Genomic DNA, 14,190 nt, shown 5'->3' on the forward strand with positions numbered 1-14,190 from the left:
TATATATACATATATATATATATATATATATATATATATATATATATATATATATTTATCCGGTAATTGCCTAGGAAATAGTGTAAAGAAATGGATGAAGAGAACAATGATAGGCGTAGCTTAAATCAAGGTTCCCCAGAGCTATCTACCCTTTGGAAATATTGGTGATGCCGAAAAAATGTCTCCGCCGGGAATCGAACCCGGGCCCACAGCTTTGAACGCCGATGCCTTAACCACTAGACCACAAAGACGGGTTAGAGGCTAGGGCGATCCCGATCCGATTTACCGTCAGATAGACAGATTTTCGACACCATACCAATTATTGATACCTTAATCAGGTGAAGGTGGGTTTTGAACAATGACAAGCCGCCATGCCTCAGCTGGATCAAAGGTATTGCTTTGATACAGTACACGTATGGGAGAAAGTATACAAATGTGTGAAGTCATACATGTACAACAGCTTTGGCAACTCTTTTATTTAAATATTGCGTGAAAGCAATGGATGAAGAGAACAATGGTAGGCGTAGCTTAAATCAAGGTTCCCAAAGCTATCTACCCTTTGGAAAAATTTGTGATGCCGAAAAAATGTCTCTACCATTGTTCTCTTCATCCACTTCTTTCACACAATATTTAAATAAAAGAGTTGCCAAAGCTGTTGAACATGTTTTTCTTTTCAATTTTTTTGTTTGTCAAAGTTTTCTTCCAAACCAGCACCCCAAATAAAAATCACATGGCCATGTTTTGGGTACCGCTTTGCCTACTAATTTAGCGTTCTACTGCACAGATCCTGAAAGCTATTGGGTTCATAGTGATCCCGATATCACCGTGAAGGCTAGGGGTAGGATCGTTAGGTGGAAGCCTGAATTCAAACTGCTGGAAGAGATTGGTGAAAAGGAGAAAGCTTTCCATTTTAGCCAGCTGACTACCCACGCAATCACGGCGACCTGGAAATAATAACAAAAAAATGGCGATGCTTCAAAACTATCATCAATTATTCATCCAGTGGAAAGATATTTATCAATCAGCATGAGATTGTTGGTTTTGTGGACAATCATTGTTGGCTTTATTTTAACCAGACTAGTGATAATGGATCTCATGGTATAAGCTCACGAATAGTGTATGAGACCACAAGCACACGTCCCCAATTAGGTGATCGATGATAATTGGGTCCCCGATTGTCAAATAACGAGGGTGCGTGTATATGTTTTGTGATGCAGGGCACTTCGTGGTCTTGAAAATATACCCGTTTAATGACATAGACAACTGGAAGGTCTTTGTCGAAAGTGATAAACCGGTACAGCAGTTTCGTCCTTAATTTCGGATTGACGAAAAATTGCAAATATGCCGTTTGTCCGGAGTCCAGGAGAAAGCTACTCTTTTGATTCTGCAACTTTCGACAAAGACTTATTGGCTGTTCATTGTAATGATTCGGCAATATATAATACGTAAATATATTCGCATGTTCTTGAATCAGGCTTGCGTTGTGGAGCGAAGAACTATTATCATCTTACCAACACTGAATGGCATCCAAGCATCATTCTTCTGAAATACTTTCCCATCCTCGCTTAGAAATCGGTCTGGGTTGAATTCTTCCGGATCGTTCCATTCCCTGGGATCATGATGAACAGCCCACAGGTTCGGAACAATGATAGATCCTTTAGGAATCGAATAACCTCCCAAGGAAACGTCGTCAGAAGTCATGTGGGGAACCGAGATTGGTAGAATTGGCCGAATCCGCATGACTTCGTGCAAAGTAGCGTCGCAGTAGGGCAGGTCTTGACGGTCCCTGGTAGTTGGTTGACGGCCACGCCCAACAACCGCATCCAGTTCAGCCTGTACCTGAATATATGAAGGAAATTCAAAAGGTACTGGGTCAACAGTTCCGTGATATTTTGATTTAAGAATAGGTGAAAACGAAAGTTTCGATTCGTCATTCATTTTACCGATATTTAATCGTTGGAATGTTATCATCCGGCATCTTATGAAAGTACAAATCACCCCCCCCCCCTGCTGTATATGTAATCTGGTTGATGAAACCATCTTACTATGCTCGCATTTTAATAATTGTATTCACAATCATATTGAAAACAAAATGTAGTCATATAGCACACTTACAACATATACCATACGTTTTATCTTTCCATACCATTCCATAGCGATTCCGTGCTGTGTCGTACAGGACATTTTGACAACTTTACATCTTTTTGACATAAAGTGATTTTTTTTCTTGATTGTCGATGATCCTCAATTAGTACCAGAAGGAGAATAGAAATTAACATAATTGAAATAAAAATAGTAGCGTGTCGTACGGTACACAAACTTAACAGAAAACAACAATGAAAAAAAGCATCGAATCACCCTCTTTATCTCTCTGTATTTTGGGGACGTATGCATAATAGAAGTGATACAGTTTATTTATGGTGATGAATACTTGCAAACCTTTCTTTGAACGTCTGGATGAACCGCCAGGTAAAGAATTATCCACGAGGTAACCACCGCTGTCGTATCCGTACCACCTCCAAACAAATCAAGCATGACTCTCCAGAAGCAATCAAACTCGAACTCCTTCGAGATGTCGTCACTTAAGTATACGTCGGTGAAGTCCCGGATATTCTCTGCCTGGAAGGTTTCTCTGTGACTTTTTAGATTACCCATGATGAAATCTCGAACTATGAACGTGGCTTCACGGTAGCTTTTATATCTTGGGATGGGGAGATTTATGAGTGTTTGAAAGATGTTGACTGGGTCGGTCTCTGGTATTACGGAGAGAGTCGTTTCCAAGGCGTCCACCGCTTTCCTGAATGCTGCATCTTCGTATTCATATCTTCTACTAAATAACAGCTGACAAATGACATTCGCAGTGGCCTTAGAGAGCAAGAATGCCAAGTCCGTGGGTTCCCCTCGACGATTCCTGATTTCCTCAGCAAGGTACCGTGCCTCAAGGTTGATCTGGGGTACCATGCTTTGTTTCCCGAATCCAAAGGAGCGCAGGGCAGGAAGGGCGAACCTACGTAAGTTAGACCAAGATTTCCCATTACTCCACGCAATGGAAGCTGCGTAAGAGAATAAAATGATAAAGGTCTCAGAAACAAGCTTATGGTTAAAATGTTTTAACAATAGCAGGAACACTGATTCGTCTCCATAATTCAGTCATCTCCGAGTCTTGCCTTCTGACAATGTTTCGTGGATTTTATTTGTTGTAAATTCATCTAAATACCATGTTTTTCATTGGTTTGAACATAGTAAAACGACAGAAAACGCATGTTATAACGTACTTTTGACGTTTAAATCGTGGTGTTGTACTATTACGGTTTCACAATAGTTTAACCACGATACAGTTCCCGTGGATGATAAAACCATTTTAACTTTCTAGGTGCGTTTAAATATACCATTACTTTCCATGGTAATTATGGTGATACCAGTGGCGTACAAAAAAATTCACGACCAAGAACAAAGGGGGAAAAAGATGAAAAAAGGAAAGAAAGGGAAAGAGAGAAGGTTGAAATATATATTTTGTTCTGAAAATTAATATAATTTAACAATCTAGTATAAAAGGTTGGATGTTTGTAACAAAAAAGTCGAAATTTTTGCTCGCTCGCAATTTTTTTTATTAATTTTGCTCGATACGCCATATTGCGCGTCCCTCAAATTTTTTGTCATATTACGCCATTCGGCAATACCTTGTTTTATCCATGGTTCTACTTATTTTAAGGATGAAATGAAGAAAAAAAAGGAACGGTCAATTGTCTATATAAACATTCTACATTTCAATCATATGCTGGATAAAAATAAACGAAATTTGACAAATATGATTTAAATTTTTTTTATCATGATGCCCAGCGAAAGCCTGAATCTAATAATATATATATTTTTTTAAGTACTTCCATAAAGATAGTTATAATGTGGCATATTACGTTCAAATGTCAAAGTAATTTTATTCATATTTCGACTCAAGTGACATGTGATTTCAATTGTGGAAAGTCCTGGAGAAAAAAAGGGTATCTTACCATCATTCTCTGCTCTGGGAATTGACCATTTGAAATGTCCTAGTACAAACCGATCTGAGGTGAATTCCCCTGACTTGACCAGCGCTTGTATAACACTTTCCTTGTCATTTAAGACAACGAAAAGAAACGCACCCCTCCGAACACTGAAAATTGGACCATACCTCTTGGCCAGATCTACAAAGGCTTCATGGATTAGGCCAGGTCCGAATTGGTAACCAATGATCGGGAGCGACCAAGGTCCTGGCGGGAGATTCTTCGGTTTCCGGGCTAACCAGAAGACCAGAAGAAACACCAAAGCACCGAGGAATACAGATGTAACTGAAGGGTCAAACATCTTAATATTTGATGAACAGCAAACCGAATGGCGACCGAACGTTGCAGTTTCGACGATCCACTTACATGTAATAATAACCTAGTGTACTTGCATATGGAATGAACTATGAGTTCATATTCTCGAACAGATCAAATACCGAATTGCAAAGTGGTATTTGCATATCTATGAACGACAAGTGCAATGTATTTGAATTTACAACTGTAAAATTTAACAAGTCGTTGGCTTGTAATTATCACCCGCTGGACTTTGCATTCTGCGATCTTTTCTAATCAAATTATGATTTGTTTGTGGTCGGTCAGTAAGATATTATATTTACATGACAAGTCATATCTGAAGGAATATAATCAGAATAAAAAACAAGATTAATCGCGTTGTTTACGGTACAATATGTGGTATCTCCTAGGAAAAGGACTTAGAAAAATGGTAAGGGGGAGAAGTGAAATGGAGAGGCGAGAAAGTGGAGGTTAGGACATGTAGAAAGTATAATTACTTTCGGAAATGAGTAGGGTCAATAAGATGTCAGAAGGCTGAATTGAGACGGTGTGTGGATTGGTAGAGCAGGAGCAGGGCACATGAATTTTTTTTTCAAAAGGGTTGCTTGTTTTGAAGAAAAAAAAGGCCGAAGCTGTCAGCTGTATTTCTAAAAGACTAGGTACTTCGTGGAGACTAAATGAATAATGCAAGCGCGAAGCGCATGCTGAAATATTAGAAATGTTTACTGAAAATGAGTTATTTTGATAAATTTTATCGGTTTTCATAGTTTACATGCCTTACAGAGCAAGAACGCAACGGTAAAATTTAAGTAGTCATCCGGGGTCGGTAGCTTGACATTTTCACCCCGCTGGAATTTGCATACTGCGTTCTTTTCTAATCAAATTATGATTTGTTTGTGGTCGGTCAATAAGATATTATATTTACATGGCAAGTCATATCTGAAGGAATATAATCAGAACCAAAAACAAGATTAATTGCGTTGTTTACGGTACACTATGTGGTATGTCCCAGAAAAAAGACTAAGAAAGACATGAAGGATGGATAGAGGGAGAAGTGAAATGGAGAGGCGAGAAGGTGGAGGTTAGGATATGTAGGAAGTAGAGTATCTTTCGGAAATGAGTAGAGTCAATTGAGAGATGTCAGACGGCTTAATTGAGACGATGTGTGGATTAGTAGAGCAGGAGCAGGGCACAGGAGCAATTTTTCAAAAGGGCCGAAGCTGTTTGCCTCGTGTCTAGCAGACTAGGTACTTCTTGAAGACTAAATAAATAATGCGAGCGCGAAACGCAAAAATATTTTCATAAAAAATGCTATTTTGAGAAATCTTATTGGTTTTCATGGTTAATTTTCACTTTTATGCACTAATTTAAAATTCTACTCCCCTTTTTCTATATGTTTTCCATATTTTACATCATACACCTGCTTGAATAAAAGAAACTAGAAGAAATGAAGCGATAATCGATATAGGGTTGTAAAATTAACGGGGCACACCGAATGCGCATAGGTGCGAGGGGGGGGGGGGGTAAAGTTCAAAACGATAATATCATGTATAAAAACATAAACATGAATGGATTATTTTGATTCATCATGGCCTTATTCTATCTTTCTCAATACCACTGTTTGTAACAGTTTCCGAAACAAATGTTTCATTCATTAACAATAAACGTAAGAAAATTATGAGAAAAAAACAATATCAATGGTCATCCTGCGTAAATACGATATTTATTAGTATTATCATTGCTGTTACATGTATATCAATTATACTAGTGATGATTATTAGTTTCATCCTCATCATCATTATCATTATTATATTATCATACCTTGATTTTATTATTATTAATAATAAAAATACGTAGAAGCACTCATAAGAAAATGTTTAATTCAAAATTTTCGTTTGAAGCCTCAACATATTGTTTACGGTCTAAGAAAAGAAAAAGGAAAAGAAATTAATTTAATTTTGAATTATGCATTATATTCTATTTACAAATGTTACAAAATAACATTAGTTACAATGAAAAAGATGAAGCTTTATGATTTGAAAATTATGTTCATATATGTTGTGAAAAAAAGATATGAGATTGAGAAAGGTAAACGAAAGGAAAATTTGTATATGAATATGAGCAAATGGAATCTAATATTGAATAATTTGTAAAATGTTTGTTTGTGTACATATGTATGTGTATATTTTTATTCAAATAAAGAAGACCAGTACTGGTTTAAAAGAAAAAAAAATATTATTATTATTCATTTATTCACTGTCATTTTTTTTTGGGGGGGGGGGGAGGTGGGGGAGATAAACACGTGACTCAGAACGGACACCCCCTCCCCTCATTTTCAGATATATACCGGCCATTATAAGGGCGGTTTCTTTGTTATCGCCCCATGACAAATGGCAAGCAAATAACATCCATGTGCACTACGTCATGGGAACTATGACATTTCACAGTTTAAACATACTCAATGTTCAAAGTGGGATCTTGTGAGGTTGGTGGAATGATCCGTGTGGGAAATGTAAATATTAAACACTATTGACTTAAATATTCTACCAAAAGTATTTTACTTTTCTTCCGTGAGATTTTCCTTCCTTTGCCCACGATCATGTTTAAAGGTCAAGTCCAACATCAGACAAGCACAATGCTGAAAATTTCATCAAACTCGGATGTGAAATAAGAAAAATATGACATTTCAAAGTTTCGCTTATTTTTAACAAATAGTTATTTGAACGAGCCAGTTACACTATCCAAATGAGAGAGTCGATGATGTCACTCACTATTTCTTTTGTTTTTTTATTGTTTTAATTATACAATATTTCAATTTTTACGAGTTTGGTGATTAGGACCTCTAGTTCCCTGAAGCACAAAATATTAAAATAATGGAATTCCACGTGTTCAGGGAGGAATGAAACTTCATTTCACACGACAATGACGAGAAAATCAAAATATTTCATATAATAAAATACAAAAGAAAAAGTGAGTGGGTGATGTCATCAGTTCCTCATTTGTATACCGACCGAGATGTGCATATAACTGTTTTGTGAAATGAAGTGAAACTTTAAGATGTCATAACTTTCTTATTTTACATCCGATTTTGATGAAATTTTCAGTGTGATATTGCTTGTTGATTTTTTTCTTTTTATTCAAATCAAGTCTTTGTTGGGATGGACTTGTCCTTCAATATACTCCTGTCCTGATGGGGTGCCAGGAAACGCAAAAAAAGTTAAATTTTCAAGCTTTGTGTGGTAGGATCCATCATCCATGAAAAGAATATGCAAGTAAAATAGTTATTCAAAAAAGTTCTTTCCTCCACACAATATGATCGTTTACTGATAAACTAAATCAAAATGAATGTATTTCAACGAGTGAGTGGATAACAATAGAATAATACAATGAAGGAATATAACACTATTTTACATGAAATGAAATAACCCAATATCACAATCATAGAATAGCAAAACTTAAAATGCAAAGAATCAGGAATTAAGATGCATTAGAAGAAAAGATTAATGAAATCTTATGAGCACGTTCCAAACGAATCATGCTTTAAGTTTTCACAAGAACTAGCCTATTTCTCATTATAAAAAAATCAAATGAATCTTTAGGATTAAAACTTCATCCAGAATTTGATTGGTTCCAAACTACAGTCCACCTGAATTTATTTTGAATCCCCGAAATTAAGAGTTTTGCAAGAAAACTTACGTTCAAATGCAATCAAAATGTCAGTCCCAAAATCTGGGCATGACAGAGACATACGATATGCAATGAACAACGTAAATCAACTATACAATTCAATGGCGTAGGCTGGTTTGAGCATGAGGAGGTGCACATCTTGGGGAGGTGGAACCGAATTTTGAAAATCAGCTGTTGAAAGCAGGAGAGGTACACATTTCGTTTTGCTTGACAGTGTCGGAACTCCTCTGCCTCAGCGGGAGGGTGCACGTGCACTCACAGACTACGCCGTTGAAATTACAACTACAACTGCAAATTATGTATTTACCATGGGGAAACCTGATTTCAGCTGGTTAATTGCTGAGCCTTGCTTCCTTGGTATTATTCATGTTATTATTTGAGTTATATTTACATTATACGTACAGCATTTATAGTTCATATAGTCAAGGAGCTTGCTCCTTGATATTGTGCACATTGTGTACTTGCTTTGTGATTCATGTAGGCCTACATGAGTTTATAACTGCACAGATGTCATTTTATTAGAAATTGTTAACTATATCTTGTACTACATAATTGTTAATAAGAACAACATTTTTTTTTAAAGAATCATACACTTTGAACTGATATTGGTGTATATGATGTTTTAAATGTCTAAGACCATGAAGTAGAACAATTTAGCTGATCTCTACTTCAATTTGTCTGAATAAATGAGTAAATAAGTATCAGAGTGGTTTCAATTCGTGATTAGCCTCTTTAATATCATTTGTTTACCTGTATCACTTTTATAACTTCGTCCGTGACTCTTCCCAAGGTCATGAATTGCAAATGTTTAACAAACCGGAAACTTTGACCGGAGACTTTAAACCTGGAACGTAAATAAAAGAGTGTTTGTATTTGTATGATTCAAAGTAAACCACGTTCAACATCACATCAGGTATAAATGCATTCTCTTGACACGGGCGAATTCGGGATATTTTATTTTGTTATTTCGATTATAAGAGGTAAAGCGACACAGGTTGAAACGTACCTACACAAGAATTACGTTTTCTACCTTTAGGTAACAGTGATGAATCGCAGTGACATTCAGCAGCATGGCATTCGGTACTAACTAAATGTACCACATAATCTGTATCAAATTATTTTCAATTTGAAAATGGGTGATATGTTAGTCACATCTGTCTTTCTTGGAGCATTGGGCTTTCTCCTCTGCATCTTGTTGATCAGGAGACGAAAGAAACTCCCACCCGGACCATGGTCTCTCCCTTTCATCGGGTACAACTTTAAAGAGGACCTCATCCACGAAACCTACACAGACCTGGCTAGCAAGTATGGGCCTATTTTCAGTTTGAAGAGAGGGCCATTTCTCTTTGTTGTTCTTAATGACAAAGACAGCTTGAGACAGGCTCTTGCAAAGTCGGGGGAGTTCTCCTCTGATCGGTTTGTGGCTGGTCATCTTAACTGGGGTATCCCAGACCCTCAAAAGAAAGGTAAGATATGCGTCTCAGCCAAAGAACATGGTGGTATTGTTTGATAAAACGGAATAAGTATTGTTGTCAAGGAGTATTTTTAATCATGAAATTCACATTCACTTCAACACTCCTACCATGCTACAGGTTCTTGACACATATATTTGAAAGATCGTAGGGAGAGGGGTATTGTGTGCCAAGACCATTAGGAAATAAAAGATCGATCTGGGAGATGTCAAGGGTATTATATTTATTTTCCAAACTTTTAGTAAGACTTAGTTTTTGCACAACACTGACCCAATTATTGATGGGTGGGGCTTCATCACCGTCTCTAAGAACCGTACCATCGTGGACTTTGGCAAGGATTGTTCTCTGGATTATGACTTTTCCTACCAGATCAATTAAAGTTAATAAGTGTAGGTTCTGGAATATATCTATATTCTCGCTCTGAAAAAAGGCAATTCATTGTGTAATGTAGGGTTTGGAGGATCATTGTAATGCGTTGAATTTTAATTTTCTCACCAACTTAGCTTCCATCGCGTTCAGTAATGGAAAGCCTTGGAGTGACTTACGAAAGTTCTCTCTTCCTGCTCTGCGCTCCTTTGGATTCGGAAAACGGAGCCTTGTGCCTCGGATCAACCTTGAATCACGTTACCTTGCAGATGAAATCAGGAGTCTTCGTGGAAAACCCACAGATCTTGCGATTACGCTCTCTAAGGCTACCGCAAACATCATATGTCAGCTTCTATTTGGTCGCCGATATGAGTACGATGATCCAGAGTATATTGGGATTCTAAAGTCAGTCGAAGACACACTCTCACTGATCCCAGAAACAGATCCGGTGAACATCTTCGAATCACTCATACACACACCGAAATACAAGCGCTACCGTGAAACGATCTTTGCCGACAGGGACTTCATGATGTCACATGTCAAAAGCCATCAGGAGACATTTCAGAAAGAGAACATTCGTGATTTTATCGACGCCTTCCTAGCAGATGATGATATACGCCAGGAATTCAAAGTTGAGTATTTTTGGCGGATTCTGCTGGATTTCTTCCTCGGAGGTACCGATACCACGGCAGTTGTTACATCTTGGGCGATTCTCCTCTTAGCAATTCACCCGGATGTTCAACAAAAGGTAGCGACCCAATTAATTTCTTTGCCATGAAAACCTTATGAAGAATTTGAATGAAATTTATTCAATGTTATATAGATTGTGCTGGTATTTTCCTCGAATCTTTCTCTTCGAGTTATAACATTCCGATTCCTTCTATCATGTCTATAGTTATCTTTCCCTTCTAAAGTTTGATTTCTTTATGAATGAATATATTTTTTTTTCTATATTCTTATATTTATAATTTTAATGTATTTGGTGTTTTTTCCCATTTATCAATCAATAATAATTTCAAAAAGATATTGAGAGCATATAAGGTATTTCCATCATTCGCATTATTTTTTTACGAATTTCATTTCGTTTATATTCATTTAATATCACTGAGCATTTCTGCAGACTAAAATGCAAAGTAAGAAAAATAAGACAAGTCTTGATCCCTGTATGGTCAGGTTTTTTTTTTATCAGTGGCATAGTGACTTAAAAGGTTTGAGGGGAAGAAACATGGTGTATTTTTTCTGAAGTCCCGAGCAAGTAACGTTGACTTTTGTAATACCAAAAGCTAATTTTGTGATAGATTTTGAGAATATATTTAAAAAATAATATCATGTTTCACCATTTCCCCCCTTATTCTCTCTCTTCCCTTTTTGTGGTGATTTTAGGGGGGTCGTGGACCACCTACACCCCCCATCTATAGTAATTTTCATCTCAGCTTGTTTAGGCACACTGAGTTTATCCAAACTAAGACCAAGGGGAAAGTAAACATTCATTTTGAAATTCTTTCTTTTCGGAGGACACTAAATGAAGAGAGAAAAAAAAGACTTACGCATTTTCTTTATAACCAACGCAGGTACAAACCGAATTAGACACTGTTATTGGACGTGGTCGTCAACCGACAACCGAGGACCGTCAACAGTTGCCCTACTGCAATGCCACCCTTGCTGAAGTCATGAGATTTCGGCCCGTTTTACCTGTCTCAGCCCCCCACATGACTTCTGATGACGTTTCTTTGGGAGGTTATTTGATCCCTAAAGGCGCCATCGTTGTTCCGAACCTGTGGGCTGTTCATCATGATCCGCGGGAATGGAAGGATCCGGAAAACTTCAACCCCAACCGATTTCTTAGCGAGGATGGGAAAGCGTTTCAGAAGAACGATGCGTGGATGCCATTCGGTGTTGGTAAGAAGGGAAATGGACTTGCACTCTAAAAACAAATCAGTCAAAAATGACTAGTTAATAGGGTAAGCTGTGTGCAACTGTTATTCTAGTCATATTTGAGTATTTTCTAGTAATATCTTACTAGAACAGAGTTATTTCTGACTAGAATATATGTCAGAAGTGTGACAATCAGTGATTGCCATATCAGTTGCTCCCAGCTGACTACTGGTCTAGTCAATTTAACTGATCTGTTTTAAGAGTGTGATATTTAAAGTACCCCCCCCCCCTTCCCTCCTTCACCAATGTGGCCTGAAGGAATGGAGAAAAAATAAAACAATTTTAACGCTCGCCTGAAAATTTGCCGAAATCAGAAGTAAAAATTAATCGTTATGACATTCAAAGGTTGGCTTATTGTCACAGTTACATGCAAAACACGTGTGATATGGAATTAAAGATTTTATGGTGGCAGTAGATATTACTAATTTGTATTTTAATAATTTATCATGATTTATAAAATAATTTAATTTGTGCAGATTTGACAATGAGCAAACTCTACAATGAATCACTTTCGGGTTCAGCAATGACACTTGTATAAATATGTCCGTAGAAATCAATCCGTATTTAATTGTACTACAGAAAAGAAATAATTCCACCCTATTTTCACATAATCATAAATGCAAAAGAACTAGTGAGTGGATGTCATCATTGATTCCCTTATTTGCATACCGACTAGGATGTGTAAACACCTTCCTTTTGTGAAATTTTGCAACACTTAAAAATGTCTTCATTTTTTTCCCTCGATTTTGAAGAAAGTGGCAGCGTAAAGCTGCTTTGATCTAGCTTTGTCCCCTCATAAAAGAGAGAATATCGGCATTTTATACAAGCATGATATTTTAATTCACGCATGCCCCAGACCATCATATTCCTTGATGAGCTGGGAAAATTGGAGATATTCTTTTAAAGTAGTCTTCATCGTACGTACTAAAAAAAATGTGCCCATGTCTTTACAGCATTAAACGTTGGCACCCTTCCCAAGGCTTTAAGAAAAGTATCTATTAAACTCGCACATTAACCCCAATTGGATTGCATGATTTAAATAAGTGTATGCGCGTTTATGTGACCTTAATTAAAACTACTCATTGCTAATCTGGGGCCCGTTGCAGAAAGAGTTGCAATCGATCGCAGCTCTAAAAATCATGCGCAACTTGATTTTCATCCAATCAACAGCGCGCATTTGGGACTTGCGTTTGATTTTTTGACTTGCGTTTAAACGCAACTCTTTCTGCAACAGGCCCCAGGTGTCCATATCACAAAGCTTGGCAATGATCATAGAACATTTTTCCACGATTGATTGCATTGATTATAATATACAATCAATCGTAAAAATCAAGCGTACGATTAATCGCTAACCTTTGTGTAACGGGACCCAGATGGCTATAATTGCCAACTAAAGGCCTGGTCACACCGCCCGAGTTTTGTTGGAGCGGTCGTGGAGCGGTAGGGAGAGAGGGTAAAAAATCGAAAATAAAAACAATCGAAACCGAAAATGGTGAACGGTAGCGAGTGGTGATTATTTTTTTCTCTCCGTTCCACGACCGCTCCAACAACGCTCGGGCAGTGTGACCAGGCCTTAAGAAATTTATGTTTCTGTTGTTATACAGGTCGGCGCGATTGCGTGGGTAGTCAGCTGGCCAAAATGGAAACCTTTCTCCTGTTCACCAACCTCTTCCAGCAGTTTGAATTCAGGCTACCACCCAATCAACCCACTCCAAGCTTGCGTGGCCAGAACGGAATCACCATGAATCCAGAACCATACGAAATTTGCGCCATCGAACGCTAATCTTGTATAAATCATCCTCCATAGGTCTTATACAACTGCTGCCCCACCTTTTCTTCTTGATTTCTGTTTGTTTGGCAAGAAGTGCTGAAATATTTTTTTTTCTTCTCCTTTAATATTCTCTTCTTTTCTCTCCCCCTTCGCCTCTTTTTCTCTGTCACTTTCTTTACTAATTTTCATGAATGGAAGCATTGATTCAGTTGTGCTTATGCAATTTTTTAAATGATTTTTATTTGTGTTAACCCTAACTAGGCCGGGCTTTTTTGGCTGTTCTGTGGCGGGGGTTGATTCAACCCCCGGATCTCGGCCGCCGATCGCGCGAGCGCCGCAAAAATTTGTGGTGTGCGATGTAATCTACAAGGCTGTAAGGTAAAATTTTCCAAAATAAGGAGATTTTATATGAAATAATTATGCTTTATTATGCATAAATCATACTTTTTTTGAAAATATTATATGTAGCATTCTTAACAATCGCAATTGAAAAAAAAACTTCGTTTTGGAAATCGATTTCTTATGTATTTTATTGTTTATGAATTTCTTATGTATTTCCTTGTTTTCAACCTTTGGTTTTCTTTGTTTTTTACCAAATTTATTGCACAACCTTTTTGAAGCATAA

At 37.3% G+C, this 14,190-nt stretch overlaps 2 protein-coding genes across 2 annotated transcripts; one reads left to right on the plus strand and one right to left on the minus strand.

The window, feature by feature from the left end:
- Positions 1–642: 642 nt before the first annotated feature.
- LOC121426769 (cytochrome P450 2J2-like) lies at positions 643–4,399 on the minus strand. The gene is made up of 4 exons (XM_041623163.1): positions 4,008–4,399; positions 2,440–3,053; positions 1,512–1,839; positions 643–944 (listed from the first exon to the last, which is right to left on the minus strand). The coding sequence occupies exons 1-4, from the start codon at positions 4,339–4,341 to the stop codon at positions 766–768; spliced, it is 1,455 nt and encodes a 484-aa protein (XP_041479097.1). The 5' UTR covers positions 4,342–4,399; the 3' UTR covers positions 643–765.
- Positions 4,400–7,434: 3,035 nt separating this feature from the next.
- LOC121426878 (cytochrome P450 2C15-like) lies at positions 7,435–13,852 on the plus strand. Its single transcript, XM_041623282.1, has 4 exons — positions 7,435–9,487; positions 9,997–10,607; positions 11,431–11,758; positions 13,399–13,852. Exons 1-4 carry the CDS (start codon positions 9,154–9,156, stop codon positions 13,575–13,577), a joined length of 1,452 nt encoding a protein of 483 aa, XP_041479216.1. The 5' UTR covers positions 7,435–9,153; the 3' UTR covers positions 13,578–13,852.
- Positions 13,853–14,190: the final 338 nt, after the last annotated feature.

This window comes from Lytechinus variegatus, chromosome 13, assembly GCF_018143015.1.
Source record: "Lytechinus variegatus isolate NC3 chromosome 13, Lvar_3.0, whole genome shotgun sequence".
NCBI classification, from domain to species: Eukaryota; Metazoa; Echinodermata; class Echinoidea; order Temnopleuroida; family Toxopneustidae; genus Lytechinus; species Lytechinus variegatus.

Excerpts from the sequence above, each read along its gene's own strand:
- LOC121426769 (XM_041623163.1), bottom strand. The coding sequence starts at position 4,341 with ATGTTTGACCCTTCAGTTACATCTGTATTCCTCGGTGCTTTGGTGTTT. Across the intron at positions 1,840-2,439 it reads ATCCAGACGTTCAAAGAAAG|GTACAGGCTGAACTGGATGC; the intron begins GTTTGCAAGTAT and ends TCATATATTCAG. Across the intron at positions 945-1,511 it reads TTGGATGCCATTCAGTGTTG|GTCGCCGTGATTGCGTGGGT; the intron begins GTAAGATGATAA and ends TATTATTTCCAG.
- LOC121426878 (XM_041623282.1), top strand. The coding sequence starts at position 9,154 with ATGGGTGATATGTTAGTCACATCTGTCTTTCTTGGAGCATTGGGCTTT. Across the intron at positions 9,488-9,996 it reads CCCAGACCCTCAAAAGAAAG|CTTCCATCGCGTTCAGTAAT; the intron begins GTAAGATATGCG and ends TCACCAACTTAG. Across the intron at positions 10,608-11,430 it reads ACCCGGATGTTCAACAAAAG|GTACAAACCGAATTAGACAC; the intron begins GTAGCGACCCAA and ends TAACCAACGCAG.